Genomic DNA, 17346 nt, shown 5'->3' with positions numbered 1-17346 from the left:
CCCCCATAAACTATACTATCACCATTGAAAATTAAAAAAAGTAATATAACATACTTGATAAGATTTAGTATAAAAATAGTATTCTGATATTTATTTCGAATATGGAATATACGTTCTGAAATAATACATTTAGCTGATTATAGTTCATAGAAAGCTAACAACTGGTAAACATTTATAATTTATATAGGTCATAATAAGCAATAAGTAATAAGTAATTATTAACGATACCTACCTCATTATTTTCGATCAATATGAAATATGAAAGTCTATAATGATTTATAAGTTATAGTACACAAAACGATTTATAATCACTTAATATATATTTAGATGTAAATATATCGACTAACGTCCATCATATAGTATTAGTAGTTACACTATTATAATAACTTATATACTTATTATAACAGTTTTCTATGTTGTTATTTATGAAATTATACATTCCCATTTAGTTAAAAGTAATTAGGAAAAGGTAATTTAGAGATTTTACATATAGTACATCGCTTTCCAATGTCATGATTATAGATATTAATATATTACGAAATATTATGAAAAATAGAAATTTATTACCCGATACTATAACTATATGGAGATGTAGGTATATCATATATAAGAGAGCTGATTTCACTCAAAGGAGTTATACTGTTCTTTAAGCTCTTGAAAACAATCTACATGTTACTAATATTCTAGTATTTATAACCTATCAGTAAAAATGTTCAATTGTTGTGTTTATGATAAAGTTTTCACTGTGAAGTCTAATATGTTGAGACATGCAAAATCTTACGAACAAATTAAATTTACATTTATTGAATGCAAACAGTTTTTCAGTCATCGGGATAACCTTGTAAATCATGTGCAGAAAAAATATGGTATGTATTATATTTAATAATATATAATTTTAAAATATTTTAAAACAAATATAATCACTAACATACATTTCAATAAAATAGTATAATATTATATGAATGTAAGATTATATATATTAGCGAATAATATTAAATAATTAAATATTAGTATATTATGTATAGTATAGAAATATAGTATATAATATTAATAATTAGCCTCTCATCAAAAAATGGAAATTTTCCGGTAGCCTTAATCGAAGAGACGAAGTCATCGTTACCCGAGCCAAAATAGGCCACACCCACCTCACCCACTCATTCCTCATCACTAAGGAACCTGCTCCAGTATGCACCATATGCAACGTGACTTTATCGATCGAACACATCGTAAAAAGATCCCCAAAATACTCCCTAGCTCGGAAAATCTTCAAGATTCCATCATCCCTTCAACTCGCCCTCAGTGAAGAAAACACCGAAGCTATCTACAAATATTTTCATCATATCCATCTTGCACATAAATTGTAAAATTGTAAATATCTGTATATATTATATTATCTTGTACACTAATGTTATAACTTTAGGCTAATAACCTTTTGATGTTGAAGCCTTTACCTCAAAAAAAAAAAAAAAAAAAATATTAATAACAATTTGAATAAAAATATCATATTTCATAGATAGTTTATATTAATCGATTAAGAATTATTCACAACAAATATTTCTATAAAAAGTATAATATTATATAGTGAATACAGTTAAATATTAAAGAATAAATAATTGAATATAACTATTTTATTAGGTTTCATTAAATATAGTGCTGAATACAATTCGGCTATGGGTGTCACGTTTGAACGCCAGTCATTAAGTGAGTAGTGATTATTTTATTATTAAAATGTGTAGAGGTTAATAATAATATTTTTTATAAGGTACAGGTCTCGTAGATAGTAGTGTAGCATCCACCTCAATCCTAATGTTATCATTCTACCGCAAGCCCCCACTGCTCCCACCCCATCAGTCAAACGCACTAAAGCCAACTAGGTGCGTAATATAGTAAAGTTTAAAAAAGCTCGCATAGGAATGGTTAATACGCAGGGTTTTATCGAGCTTGAATCTTCACTAGATAGGACTGTAGTATGGTATTATAGGGGTAATACCGAGAACTATGTGAGTTATCACGTGTTTTTAAAATCGATTAAACTTGAGTTGATGGATAAAATCAATTATTATGTGCGTATTAACCCGATCAAATTTAATTTAAAGTTGGAGGCCGTATATGTACATAGATAATTATCTGCCGAGGATAGGGCTTTTAAAACCGTGTCGAGGGAGGTGTATGTTCATAGCGACGTGAGTGCTATGATTAAGGAGGACTTCGCGGCCCTAATGTCTGAGGAGGACAGGTATATGAAAAAAGGGCCAGGCTTCACCCTATCCACTATCGATGGCTTGCTGCTAGGTATTTATGAACATACCCCTCTTGAGGAGTCTTCGTATAATCCACTCTCTGAAAACATCATACGGAAAAAGACCGTCATAAATCAAATGAACATCGATGACGACTGTTTCAAGTGGGATATTCTAGCCAAACACGCTCCAGTAGGTCACCATAATCGTGCAGGGCCAAATTATTATAATTAGGAGCATCGATACGATTTTTCCGAATTATCCTCCCCGACACCAATATCGGAAATCGATATATTTGAACGACGGAATAAGGGGGTGTCGGTAAATGTATACGGATTGAAACCTGGTAAGGCGGGTAAAGGGGGTAAGCTGGCTAAAGATAGTAAGGGTGGGAAAGTGGGTAAGGAGAGTGTAGTGTATCCAATCATGGTTATCGAAAACGAGAAGGAAGATAATTTCGACCTTCTCGTGATTGAAGGCTTAGAAAAAATGCACTATACATACATATCTAATTTTTCACGACTGGTACGGAGTCAGAAAACATCTAACACCAATCGACTTTTTATCTGTAATAGGCGTTTCACCTCATTCGATGAGCGGGTTAAAAAAAATAAATTGCGTGGTTGGTGATGAGGCTCTCCAATAACACATGAGGTTATGCGGACCGAATAAACAGATTTTACCAGTTATGCCTGAGGAAGGGGAAGTGCTCAAGTTTGACGGGTGGGGTGGCATGCAACGTCATCCGTTTGTGATAAACGCTGAATTTTGAAGCCCTTCTTGAAAAACAGACGGAGCGTGTGGGGGTGAGCACTGACGGAATACACACTCATCACGCGATGAGCTACTGGTGCTTTGTCAAGGCGGCGGAAAACGTGCCTATAGAATTGTTGGAGAAATGCGACATACCGCAGACACCGGTCATATATGGCGGTTTGGAATCGCGCTACGAGGTAGCCAAACATTTTGTCGCCAGTGTGACCGCACTTACCATTAGATTGGAAAACCTACTGAAGGCGACTAATGTACCGATTTCGATGAGTGTGGAGGAGGTGCGTGCGCATAACGTGAAGAGTGAGTGTGATATGTGTAAATTACCATTCACCGAGACCAGGTGTAAAGTACCGGACCACTGTCGTCTATCGGGACGGCTGAGACATACGCTCTGCTCTCAGTGTAACCTCAAACTCGCCACACCCAAGTTTGAACCGTGTTTCCTACACAATTTCTCGAAATATGACGCACACTTTATCGTAACCAAGTTCGGTTACGATAAGGAGTCGATAACGGTAATTCCCAACAGTGAGGAGAACTACATCTCGTTCTCGAAGCATGTCATGCCCGACTTAAGTGTGAGGTTCTTGGACTCGTGTCGGTTTATGATCTCGAGCTTAGCAGAGTTGGCTGGTAACCTCCTCACGAAGCCCGGTGTGTTTTAAAAGTTCCGCGAGACTGCCAAGATATTTCAACCCGCTGACATGCCATTCGTCACGAGAAAGGATGTGTTTCCGTACGAGTATACCAACAAATGGTCGAGGCTCGAGGATACCTCCGTACCGCCGAAACGTGAGTTTTACAGCACGCTAACTGAGAAGCATGTAAGTGATGGAGATCACGTGCACGCGACGGCGCGGAGGTATGAGAGCATTTGAATTGCAAGACCCTCGGTGACTACAGCGACCTATACCTGAAGGTCGACGTTCTCCTTCTGGCCGACGTGATGGAGAACTTTCACGACCTCTGCATGTCAACGTACAACCTCGACCCCGTGTATTATTATACAGTTCCAGGGTTAACCCTGGTATAACTTCAACATTGAAAAGATATTGCTCGTATAATAAATCAGATAGTTGATAGTTGATTTTCGTATAATTGTTTCGAAAATACACCATTCTAGATATTGCAGTCGTATGAGTTCTGTACGATTTAAAAGAATTCGACATCCATCATATATCTTAGACTCTATTATCAAGGTATTTTCCCCACTATACATCATACTAGATAATTTGAAATTCTCTGTCTCGAGAAATATGGTTCTTTTATATTTCCCCGGTTACTCTAGAATAAATGATAGGATATTACCCATCAGTGAAAATATCCGCTTTAGAAACTCAGTTGAAATGTGAACATAACGTGATGGAGTTATTATATGCACTGCTACTCTGAACATATCACTAGGATCGACCCCAATATGTATAAACTTACGTTTCACAAAGTTTAACGTTTAACGTATAGTTAGTAGAATCGATGCGTTCTGAAGGTGGTGTTGGCGGAATATATGTAAAGGTTTTATTGTATATAGCTGCATTATCTATTATTGAACCAGCCATGTTCAAAAACACTTGTACATTTTATTTTTAAAATAGTGTAAAAATTATTTTAAATAGATGATAAAATGAGAAAAACGACTTGACGGTTAAGTGTTTGTATACCTACTGAGGATATTGTAGACACTACTCCAATTTATTTATATCTAAAATATTCTGATGAAAGAGGATTTTTAGGAGGGGGGTAAGTTATAGGTATGGATGGGAAGGGAGGGGGACGTAAGTGAAAGGCAATGATGAGAAGGGAGGCGGGGGACGTAAGTGAAAGGCATGGATGGGAGGGGGCATGGCCGAGCATGGCCGCGAAGGCATAGATCTATTATAGGCTGGGCGCGATTCTCCGGATTTGCGGGGGGCACAGAATATAACAAAACATACTACTAATAAAGTTTAATTTTTCTCGTGAACTGTGAATTATAACTGCAAACGGTAAAATCTCATAAAATTGTTGTTATTAATTTTTATATAACATTAATTCAATTGGTGCAGATGAGAATTTGTTGGTTTTACAATGATCTGTGTGTGTGTGTCTGAGTGAGTATTTTTTAAACAATATATTTAGTATCTAAAAACTTGTAGAATAATATTATTCAAACGAATATATATATATATATATTTTTTTTAATAACGTACGCTCCAAAGCTATATTTACGAACGACTAGCTAAAAATGTTGCGTTTTATTTTTTTTACAATATCATGACGATACATTAAATCCCCAATTGTATGGTATGTCACGCATAAGTACCGATTCAATTAATTCGCCCGGGTATTTTTAGAAATGTTTAATCCTTTTTTTATGCAGACTGTTATAATACGATGACGCATAAACGCAATATATATATATATATATATATATATATACATATAAACTGCTTGAAATGTTTACTTAGATGATTGGATGACGCGTGTAGGTACACATTCGAGTAAATAACCTAACCTATCGCGTGCGGTACATATTTTCAAGTATGCAATTCCACGCGGGGCCGTAGTTATATAAGTACAGTTGTATTGCGATGTAATATTATGTAAATAAATTATGAACGATAAAGCGACGAAAACTGTACTGGTGACGTATAAAATCTGTACATTCAAATTCCTTGCGTGTCCCAAATGGGAGGGTGGCCGCAGATAAATTAATGCTGATGTCTGAACTATAGTATTTGATATTAAAATGATCAGCTCCTAATGGTCCATAAACGCACACGGTAACGCTGACAGATCGACTCAGTCTTCGAAACTCTGTGAGCAATCATATTCCATTACCCTTGATATGCGACTTTTAAACAATACAACATATTATTATGTCCATTACATAATTATTATACAGATATCTACGGACGTCGAAGGCTGTGATCGGTTAATTATTTCAAAATATTGTTGCATTTTATTATTTTTTTGATGACTTTCTCGTTCGTTGTTTTTCACCACCCACCATCATATACCACGGTTATTATAGTGTAACACTCCGGTTCGTTTAGCTACCTACGATCTCTTGGTCAGGTGAATAAAAAAACATGACTTTTAAACAATACATGTATGAGCAGCTTGTTGTGTTTGAGTAACCTCGTTCCTGTTTACATTTTCTTTTTTCCGGTGACTTTACCGTTCGTTCGGCGAGTTTTTTTCAATCTACAATATACCATGGTTATTGTGTCTCTTGAAGTGTGCTCTGGATCGAAAGGTGGTTTCCATCTTATACACCGGTGAGAACACATATTGTATCCAAATTTATGCAACATATGTTCTGCCAACCGAGAGTATTAGATAATTAATTACTTCTACGCATCACGCACACGTGACACTCTACCAAGTGGAACCTGTCTCACGTGGGATGCGTAGAATAGGAATGTTCTACCGTTGGAAAAATTATAGTAAGGATGTGTGTTCCGAGTACCTACCGATCACTTGGACATAATTATTTCAGCGATTTTATGACGAACTCATATGCACAAATACCATCTAACCATATACGAACTGAAAATGGAAATCGAACCTCACATAATGTTAGAGGCTTAACGTTATGATGTTTACAGAGAAAATAAAACTGGAGTCATCATCGCAAAGGTGGACATTTTCATTAAAAAAAAAAAAATACTATCACAGTGCCAGAGTTTCTTTTATCATATTATCGATAACTATTCACTTTTAAATGATAGCAAAGTTTAGTGGAATTAGTACTATTAAAATAGTGAATAATTGTATCTACGACCACTACTCATAGACGGGAATCCATTAAAATGTCAGAAAGCTAAAATTAGCATCATCAATATGAGTGGAGTTGGAAGGCTTTGATTCCACACGATTAAAGTTTGTTCTTTGATAAGATCTTCAAGGTTAAGTCCTTGGGTGAAATCAAGAGGGGGTTCTCCTGATTTCCACCCATGATCGTAACTGATCGGATGATATCAAACATTTTGGTATTGTTTGCATAAAAAATGTATGTTATATTCATATATGTATTTTTAACGTGACCTGAAATAATATCTTTTATATGTAATAATCACAAAGTATACAATAATGTACCATTCGAACGTTATCGCGGGTTCAATATTTTATAACAAAAATATAAAGTTAAAACTGTATAGTAACTAAATTTAAACTTAATTACCACGAAAATGATTAACAATTGAAAACTATAGTACTTACATGTAATATTATAAATGCTTTGAGCGTTATTCTTCACCGTACACTGTAGTAGTACATGAGAATCTTAAACACGTTACATAGAAAGTACTCAATATTTTATTTAATTGAATCGTACTCAACGAAAAAATAATATTCGTTATAAATTCATTCAAATTGCAATAAAAAACTATAATATAGAATTTAATGTTTGCATTAAAATCCAAAAATAATATGTATAACTGAAAATGTTATATTTTTTCCTAGAATTATGTTATTTAATGACAGCCTTTAGATTAAGTAAAATATATTCTGAGGATTTATAATCTGCTCACTATAATATACGCGCATATAAATGATAATAAGAACAGTTTGAACATTTTATTATTTTATTCCCAGTAAACTCTTTGATTTTTTGATTTTCATAGTTAACTCAACTGCAGACAAGGCATGTTGATGTTAATAAATGACGCGTACTGTTCTTCAATGTAAATCAAGATCTAATGACATTTTAGTAAAATGCCGCGAGGAACTTAAACCGTGGCTCTTTCATGTATGCCACATTTATGTTTTATTCAGAATATACTTAAGGGACTTATTACGAGTATTTGAGATGGGTAGAATAAAAGGAAATATTCGTCAGACCTCAGACGTCTATAAAATACATTTTGACAACAAAATATTCTCATTTGGTAGCACGCCCGCATACATGATATATCAACAGAATGTCGGTACCTACGACCGTTTTACGACTCATTCTCGGTAAGTCATTAGAACCAACGCAAATTCAGATGAAAATATCTCAATGCATGTTCAGAGTAGATACACTATTCAATAATATTACAAAATATGCAATGAATAAGGTATTATAGTATTTGTGTCCAAATCTGGGGCATAAATACAAATTTAAGTACAAAATGTTTAGTATCATTGAAATTTTATAGTCAAATCTACAAAATCTTGACCGGAATATTTGGAAGAATCTATATGAAGTATAAACATAGATGTTTGTCTGTCTGTCTGCTTGTAATAATAGGGCCAAAATTTAGTGGACCATGTTCAAAAAAAATCATATATATTAAAAGATTCCTTAAGAGATTTTTAGAATGCTTACAGGCTTATTTTTTCAGCCCCTATAATAGGTAACTAAAGGATAGATCATACATGAAATGTTTTCCAGCTTACGGAAAAAAAAAAAAAAAAATATTTCTTTTAATCTAAATGGTTGTCATTGGTTATATATTACCCAACTAGAACAATTAAACATTACGAACTGATAACCAACATGGCTTAAGAATTGAGTTATAATCAATTCTTGATATACTGGGTTACAAGTTGCAGCTTTATCATTACATGATAACAAAAAAGTAATGTCTAATAAAAATACGATTTTATCAACACGACAAACGACGTAGCTGTGGAAACGGTTTTTCTGGAAATATTGAATATAAATTTTTTTACAAATATATTTATAATAATTAAAATGAACTCTTGGCACAGACAACACTGAGTGAGATAGCTGCTATAGAATATAACATAATTTTAAACAGCTATTGTATCAACAGTTAAGGAAAAAAAAACACGAGTATATTAAGTTAATTGCATATTGCAGTACTCTTTTACATACAGTCAATACGAGGTGGCCGAGTGGTTTAACGCGTCAGCTGTGGCTCAGCCGGACCGGGTTCGATCCTCGACCATCGGGCGGCATTTTTCTCCGGGCAAGTCATGGTGTCCGGAGAACAAGTGCCGCCATCCTCCACTCCGGTGCATGGCAGAAACCTACGGGTGCCCCCATAGAAATTCTGCCAAACAGGCGTCCGAACTAGGCCTTACGAAAAAATAAAAATAAAAATACGAATGTGCTTAAAACGTATATAGGTACATCAAAAAAGAACCACACGATGCGGTTCATAATTTAAAATGATTCTACGTAAAACAGATGCAGCACAAAATGATCAAGATATCATTTAATTTCTTCAACATTATTTTACAGCGGATTTTCGTTAGATATAAACTGACAAGTTCTTAACATTATAAACTGTAGTTATATAGACCTCATTGAGGATGCTAGTTTGCAGTTAATTCTTTTCCCAGGAAAAAAGTTTAATATACTTTATTGACTCAAAAAAGCGGGTAAGTCGTGGATGTCGCTCTGCTGTACAGTAGGTTACAAGTGGGTTACCTACGGTAATGGATGAAATTAAATTTGAATCCAATGATAATATTATATCATGATAATATATAGATTATTAAAAATTTTCAAAACTTGGATTTAAAAAGAAATTTTTTTATGCATTTCTAGCTTAAAATAATTTACAAATTATCATGATTTTTACGTATGTTATCAAAATTCAAACTTTGAATGCTTATAAAAAAAAGATGAGACAATATATTTCTTTTATTTTTCAACTGCTATTGTAAAATATGTTAGGAGCCTTGTATTTAATTTTCAAATCTTAGATCTAAAAAGAAAAACTTTTATGAATTTCTATCTAAGATAATATAAACATTGCCGCAATTTTTATGTATTAAGTCAATATTTGAACTTCAAATGCTAATAAAAAAAAATTATGTCTATGTATTCTTATAATTTTTAAATCGCTATAAGAATAACTTATGAGAAACTTTGTATTAAATTTTCAAGTATTTTGATTGGGCCAAAAAATTTTATCAACACTTCAAAAAAAAATTATCAGATAAATTTAAAATTTCAGTTGTCTATAAATAACTCAAAAAAGTCAACATTTTTTGAAAATTAAATTGTACATAGATAACAGTAATATAAACATTTGGTGTAATTTCAAGTATTTACAGTAAATAGTTTTTGAATTACAACCATATAAAAAAATCGATTTGGTCGAAAACTGGTTTCGCGTAATCATTCCTGTTTTTCTGTCATTTTAGATTCTGAGCGGAGCGATGAATGTATTGATTTTACCATGATGTGTGTTTTTTGTTTTTATCATTGATTATAAAATATACTGTATAGTATTTATAATAAATGCCTAGGTATGCATTTAAACAAAAACGAATTTTTGTCCGGGCAACGCTGATTGGAGACAAATATTGTTATAATAAATACATAACAACGAATGACCTATTATTTGATTCAATTGAAACGTTAATATTATTGTTCATTTCAATACATCCGTTTACTTTGAAAATAGCATTAAAAAAAATGTCAAGAAGAATTATCTGTGCAAGTCTTGCATTTGGCGCTATTAGTGCAGTAGGATTTTTGTATAATTATATAACCAAAAAGAAGAAATTGTTAAAAGCTGGCGATTTAACAAACTCAATCATTCAAATCGATCAACCGATCAAGCCAACCGACGTGGAAATAGTTATGCAATCAGAATCGACCATAGTGAAAGAGATTACTAGACCAGTGTCTCCATCTCCAACATTCGTGGTAACAATTGATTTTAGATTATAATAGAAAGTTTATACTCAATAGTAGGTACTTATTGAATAGTATCTAAAAATTTAAATTCTTAATAATTATCTTGGGGGACGAGGACATTACATGATTTAATGTTGGTATAGTTGTATTATTCTTATATTCAAATAATTAATTTAATGTAGATACGGTAATTTCTAAATGGCTGTTATGGCAGAGAAACAATGTTTTGTAATAAAATAATAATAGTTTATTATTTTTATAAAAATGTTAGATTATTTCTGTGTATAACATTTTAGACAAATTAATAAATAAACATAATAATTTTAAATATCTTATAAATAAGTTTGGTACTTATAATATTTTGTTTATCCTGTAACATTACTCATGCAAACATACAGGATTGTTTCGTTCACTGTACAGCTCACCACCTGTGGACGATGACTTCTAAAGCTAATTTTATAAACCTATATATATATAAATGGTTTTCTGTCTGCTTGTCCTATTTGTATTTCTAAATGGCTTAATTAATTGCTATGAAAACAATTTGGTACAAAAATATATTAGATTTATGGTCAGAATATACATAGATTAAATATAAATATCGATACACATAAATATCTTTCAATCGAATATTTGAATTGTCCATACTGTTCTCGATAAATGAATTAAATTACATTATGTTTAACTAAATTGAATATCGTTGTTTATATACATATTACTAAGTATATTTTAACCGTTATCTTTCTATATATATATATATATATAAAAGTATACTGCAATCAAAACCACATAAAATGAATAAGAGATAGGATTTAAAAATAACTTGTGTAAATTATCAAATTTATTGCACATATCATTAATCATAAATAGTATGTAATCTGTTTTAGAACATTCCAGACGATATGAAATCAATTACGAGTATACCGAGCAACAGACCAATAAAGTCGATACCGAAGGTAAATAAGAATAGATTTTATATAAGATTAAGAATATGAATGTTAATTCGTAATATTAATTGCCTGTTTGTTGTTAGTAATATAATATATAAGTAAAAATTATAATTTGAGCTCTTTTATTTTAGAAGATGAAGATCATTGATGATAAGAGAAAGAACCATCCGCTGCTTCTTTTAAATGAGTTATCCCCCTGTCTAAACATTATTACAACTCTAGAGGACAAAGATTATCCTCCACAGTACAAGGTTGAATGTGAGATAGATGGACATTCTTTTTGTGCATACGGTAATATTTTTGTATTGCATCATTACCACCAACAAATATTGGTTGGATGAATTTTAGTATTGATATTTAAAATTGTTCTATAATAATTAGTTAACATTGCCTTTAATTTTTAATTTTGCAGCACCATCAAAAAAAGCGGCCAAAAAGAAGATTGCCATTTTAATACTTAATTATTATTTTGATGAATAAGATGATGTTTAATGGAAATATTATAGACTATTAATCGGTATATTTATACGTGTACAATTCAAATTTAATTAGGTAAAGTATCTACTCTGGCGTATGATATTTAATTCATGTACCTGCTTTTATTTTATTGTTAATTACAATTAACAAAAAAATAAAAGTAGTTACATCAATTAATGTCATACACCGCAGTATAATATCTTACCTAATTAAATTTAATTGAACATGTTATACAGGATGATTTGTGAGGCGTAAAACACTCACTATTAATAAAAATATTTACTTTTTTCAATTTTTTTTTTTCAAAATTTTATGAACATGCTGTTCTAAAACTATATAAATTTTCAATAGTTTTTACCCTTATATTTATTAGGTAAACCACTATCAACTTTTGATTTTTAAATGGCAACCTATATTAACAATATCATAAATTAATAAGGCTATTTTTTTAATGAATTTAAACGTGAAATTCATAATAATAATTCATAATAATTCATTCTAACCTAGCCTTATTAATTTATGATATTGTTATATAGGTTGCCATTTAAAAATCAAAAGTTGATAGTGGTTTACCTAATAAATATAAGGGTAAAAACTATTGAAAATTTATATAGTTTTAGAACAGCATGTTAATAAAATTTTGAAAAAAAAAATTGAAAAAAGTAAATAGTTTTTATAAATAATGAATGTTTTACGCCTCATGAATCACCCTGTATATGCAGTTTAATAGTCTATAATTTCATTTAAAAAAAGTGCCCATTGTTATTCAAGTTTTACACTTTCTAAAATCGAGGATTGTAATGACCACCATGAACTGATGTTTGTGCCAATATATAATTATGCAAGAAAACTATCATTCAAAAAATGACCATCTCGTTCGCGTATGGGAAATCGAACGGCCTGAAATTGTTTATTTATGGGAATGAGATTGGTATGAGATACGTGATGAAACTATCGAAGAAAATTATGTCAAAAAAGACGTCACAAACTTCTCGTGAAAAAAAATTGTTTTTTTGACCCGATAAGGTAGAAAACGCGGCTAAAGTTCCAAATTATCGCAGCCAGTTTAAATTACACAGAATGAGATGTTATGTTTAGGAAATTATCATATTATGCTATAAATGTTTTCTTGAAACGATGTGTGGACATTCGATGTACCTGTTTGTAAAATATAATATATTCGAAATAAATTGTGATTAATAAATACTATTACTTAATATTATTGCACTTTTTGTTCTAATGTTTATTGAACTAATTGTATGTACTTGTTTGATTCACAATAAGATAAAAAGAATTTGTTTATCAAAATTATGTTCAATAAGTAATAATTATTGTTTTATAACAAAGTAGTTTATTAGCAGAGTGGTTGCTTTTAATACTTCGCCAAGGTATAACTATGGATGAAATCTGATAGTACGCAGGTGAGGTTTAGGGAACTGAAAAGTATGATAAATGTAAGGCAGCAAATTTTGGACACGCGGAAAAATTTTATTGTTGGGGGAAAATTTTATTTTTGGACAATGGTGAATTTTTATTTGGCCTTTGGATAATTTTTTCAAGTTATATGCAAAAGAGCCAACATTTGAAAAAAGACGTGATCTTGTTCGTTTATTCGTTTATATAAAAGTAATTTATCGATAATAATAATATAGTATTTTTATACCATAGTATTTGTTAAGTACATAAGCGGAAAGAAAATCAAACAATTCGAGATGACAATAATATTATGTTATAGATATATGATCGGTTGGTCTGATAGCATAACTTCGCCTTCCGACAATCAATGTGGAAAGAATATTATTGGGTGAAAAAAATACACCACAAATCAAACGCCATTCCCCGAGGATGCGGAAAATTTAACGCTTTATTTATTTATTTTGATAATAATGCCTTTTATGAATCCTAATAAATTTCACAATAAGTCGACCAAACGGTATTTTATGTTATTATATTTCTTAAACAGTTTTTGGACCGGTACCGTGTGATACCTACTAAAATCATTTATCAGCTCAGCGAGTAGTCAAATTGTATATATCTCATGAATACGAGTACCAATGATCACAAACAAGTATTCCTTAGAATTTAAACGTGTCCAATTTCCTATTAAACTTCTTTTTTGCTCTGTCAATTAATAAGGCACAAGGACAGACAATGGAAGTTGCAGGAATTGACATCAGCGATTCCTTCTTCACTCATGGAAATTTTATGTTGCCCGCTCCCAGAAAAAAACTTATACATAGGTTATATGCCCCTGGTGAAAAAATTAATAATATTGTTTATGAAGAAATATTGGTTAATTGAGAGTTATGTAGTATTTTTCCAACATAATAAAAATTACTTTTCAAAAAACGTAGTTTTTTTTTTAATTTTAGTATAAAACGCGATGTATGAGTTTTATTAGTTGTCAGCCTATTTCAATTTAGATATTATGTTGTATTCACGGCTTTCTTTCGGTGTATTAGATTCTGAACGGAGTGATGAATGTATTGATTTTACCATGATGTGTGTTTTTATTATTTTTTTTTTTTTTTGTATTTGTCATCACGTTTTGGGGCATTAAAGTGTTTCGATTTTTGACTTCAGTACCTCGTTCGATCAGAAAGTGAATCTAGTTTGTACTTTTGGGGGTCAAAAGTGAAAAATTATTATTACTTTTTCTTTTTAAATCTAAGATTTGAAAATTTTTAACAATCTATAATATATCCTAGACAAATAAACCATCTTCGCTCAGAATCGTTTTTCGTATACAATGATATAATATCATTGGATTTAAATTTAATTCCATCCATTACAGTAACTCAATTGTAACCTACTGTACAGCCGAATGACATCCACGACTTACCCGCCTTTTTTTTTTGTTATTCTCGAATTTTTTGAAAACTGTTGGAAAATATTTACTTTTTATTTCTATAATACACCAAGAATATTAACTTTTACATCAGAAACCACCCCCAAAGTTTGAAATCGAAGCATTATTTCGACTACTTATGCTGTACACAGACACACACAAAAAAAAACACATCATTGTAAAATCAATACATTCATCACTTCGTTCAGAATCTAAAATTAGTAAGGTAACAGCAAATTGTATTGATCAACTTTCAATGTTTGGCGTATAACACCAAAATGACATTATAAAATAAATTTATGAAAATCGTGATATATTTATCTATCTATATCAGTAAACTGCAACATACTATAATTAATAAACATTTGGTGAAAATTTCAAGTATTTACAGTGATTAGTTTTTGAATTGCAACCATATAAAAAAAATCGATTTGGTCGAAAACTGGTTTTGCGTAAAAATTCCTGTTTTTCTGTCTTTTTTTTTGTTTTCCTCGATTTTTTTGAAAACTGTTGGAAAATGTTTACTTTTTGACCTGTATTATAGACCAAGAATATTCAACTGGCCATCGGAAACCACCCCCAAAGTTTGAAATTGAAGAGTTATTTCGACTAGTTATGCTGTACATAGACACAAAAAAAAAAAACACAAATTATTATAAAATCAATACATTCATCACTCCGTTTAGAATCTAAAATGCATAATGTATCTATTTATATCATATAGTTAAAAAACAGAAATATGTGAAAACAAGTATTTTATATGCTTTTTAGGTCATATATTTATATATGTATACAGGGGTGTCCCGTGAGGATTTGCAACATCTCCCGAAATAATGGTGATACCGAAATCCTGGTTTTGTAATAAGACTCACAGGGATAAGAATTACAATTATTTCATATTTTAATTGATTTTAATGTTTTGGTAAAAAAGTTAAAAAATATATTTTTTTATTTAATTATTTCCAAAAAAAAATAAAGATAGCCATTTTGTAGAGTTTATTTTTCTGAAGATATTGGCGTTTCAAAATTTTATTTTCATTACATTCCTGATTTTTAATATTTTTTTTAGTTTCGAGAAAAATTGCGAATTATTTAACACCGTAATGTTATCAAACATACCCGCCACGCCGCGTGCATTCCCATACAACCGGCTGTATTATACCTTTCGTGTTCTTAATAGTTATAAATTATAATTATATTTTATTTCTTCAAAACTAGAAAAATATTAAAAATCGGGAAATTAATGAAAATAAAATTTTGAAACGTCAATATTTTCAGAAAAATAAACCCTACAAAATGGCTATCTTTAATATTTTTGGAAATAATTAAATAAAAAAATATATTTTTTACATTTTTTCAAAACATTAAAATAAATTAAAAAATGAAATAGTTTTAGTTCTTATCCCCAATGAATCTTATTATAAAACCAGAATTTCGATATCTCCATTATTTCGTGAGATATCGCAATGGATAAATCCTCGCGGGACACCCTGTATATATTTTATCTAAATTTTAGTATAATACTATTGATAAATATATAATGAATTATGATTAATATTTATATATATTTAACCATATTAATTTGCACATTTTACTCGTGTTTTTTATTTTATTTTTTTACTGTGTATAAAACTTAATATTAGTTTTAAAAGTTACAATTTTTGTACCTTACTACCTTATACCTATTTTGTGTCATAACACCACCTTTAATAATTACATTTAAACTGTATCAGATTAAAAATGTAATTCAAATGACATTAGAATGTTTAAAAGATTATATAACTATTAAATAAACCATAATTAATTATTTGTTAAACTATGTAGTTGAATATTTTAAAAACATAGAATAAACGTTAGTGTTTCCTTTGTATTATTATAACTTAAGCTAAAATTTCAATTATTGTCGCTGTAACCATCAGTCTTTGTTACTTGAGCTATTGTGTGCCATGATGTGGAATCTAGTAAATGGATACTTTTGGTCCTTATATACTATGAAGTATAAATGTGGTCTGATGTCTCAAGAGATGAATTGTGTCAGATATCAATAAATCAACCCCATTAATCTTAAAAACATTATTTATTTATTTATTTAAGAGACTCTGGAGTCTGGGTGAAAACTATTAATTTTATTAAACCAACCATAACAATTGAATAATTGATACGTAATAGGAATTTTAAGTACAAATCTATATATATAAAAAAAATGGTATCTTTTTTACTCAATATAAAATGATTAGATTTAAATAAATTATTGTAATACTTTAAAATATTATGCATTATTTAGAGTTGTTTATTTATAAACTCGATAAACATAACTTACCATAGTTATTTGTGTCATTAAAATTTCAATTTGTATTTATTAACATATATAATCTATAGTGTGAAACACTCTAGTGGTAACACGAAATATTTCTGTTCAGTTACACATTTTATCATATTTTTCAAATTTATAACTTTCCCAGTCTACGCATGCGC

General features: G+C 30.5%; 1 protein-coding gene and 1 long non-coding RNA gene across 2 annotated transcripts in view; one reads left to right on the top strand and one right to left on the bottom strand.

Moving 5' to 3' along the window:
- The window catches only part of LOC107169664 (uncharacterized), a 207410-nt gene that overhangs the window by 26759 nt on the left and 163305 nt on the right, over positions 1-17346 (bottom strand). The gene's annotated exons all lie outside the window — the stretch shown is intronic.
- LOC149056319 (uncharacterized) lies at positions 3719-12026 on the top strand. Its single transcript, XM_089227053.1, has 5 exons — positions 3719-3838; positions 10456-10605; positions 11484-11552; positions 11678-11837; positions 11959-12026. Exons 1-5 carry the CDS (start codon positions 3719-3721, stop codon positions 12024-12026), a joined length of 567 nt encoding a protein of 188 aa, XP_089083179.1.

Source organism: Diuraphis noxia, unplaced genomic scaffold (genome assembly GCF_037042655.1).
Source record: "Diuraphis noxia isolate RWA-SAM2 unplaced genomic scaffold, SU_Dnox_SAM2 contig0004, whole genome shotgun sequence".
NCBI lineage: Eukaryota > Metazoa > Arthropoda > Insecta > Hemiptera > Aphididae > Diuraphis > Diuraphis noxia.
This window is presented reverse-complemented; position numbering and strand designations above follow the sequence as displayed.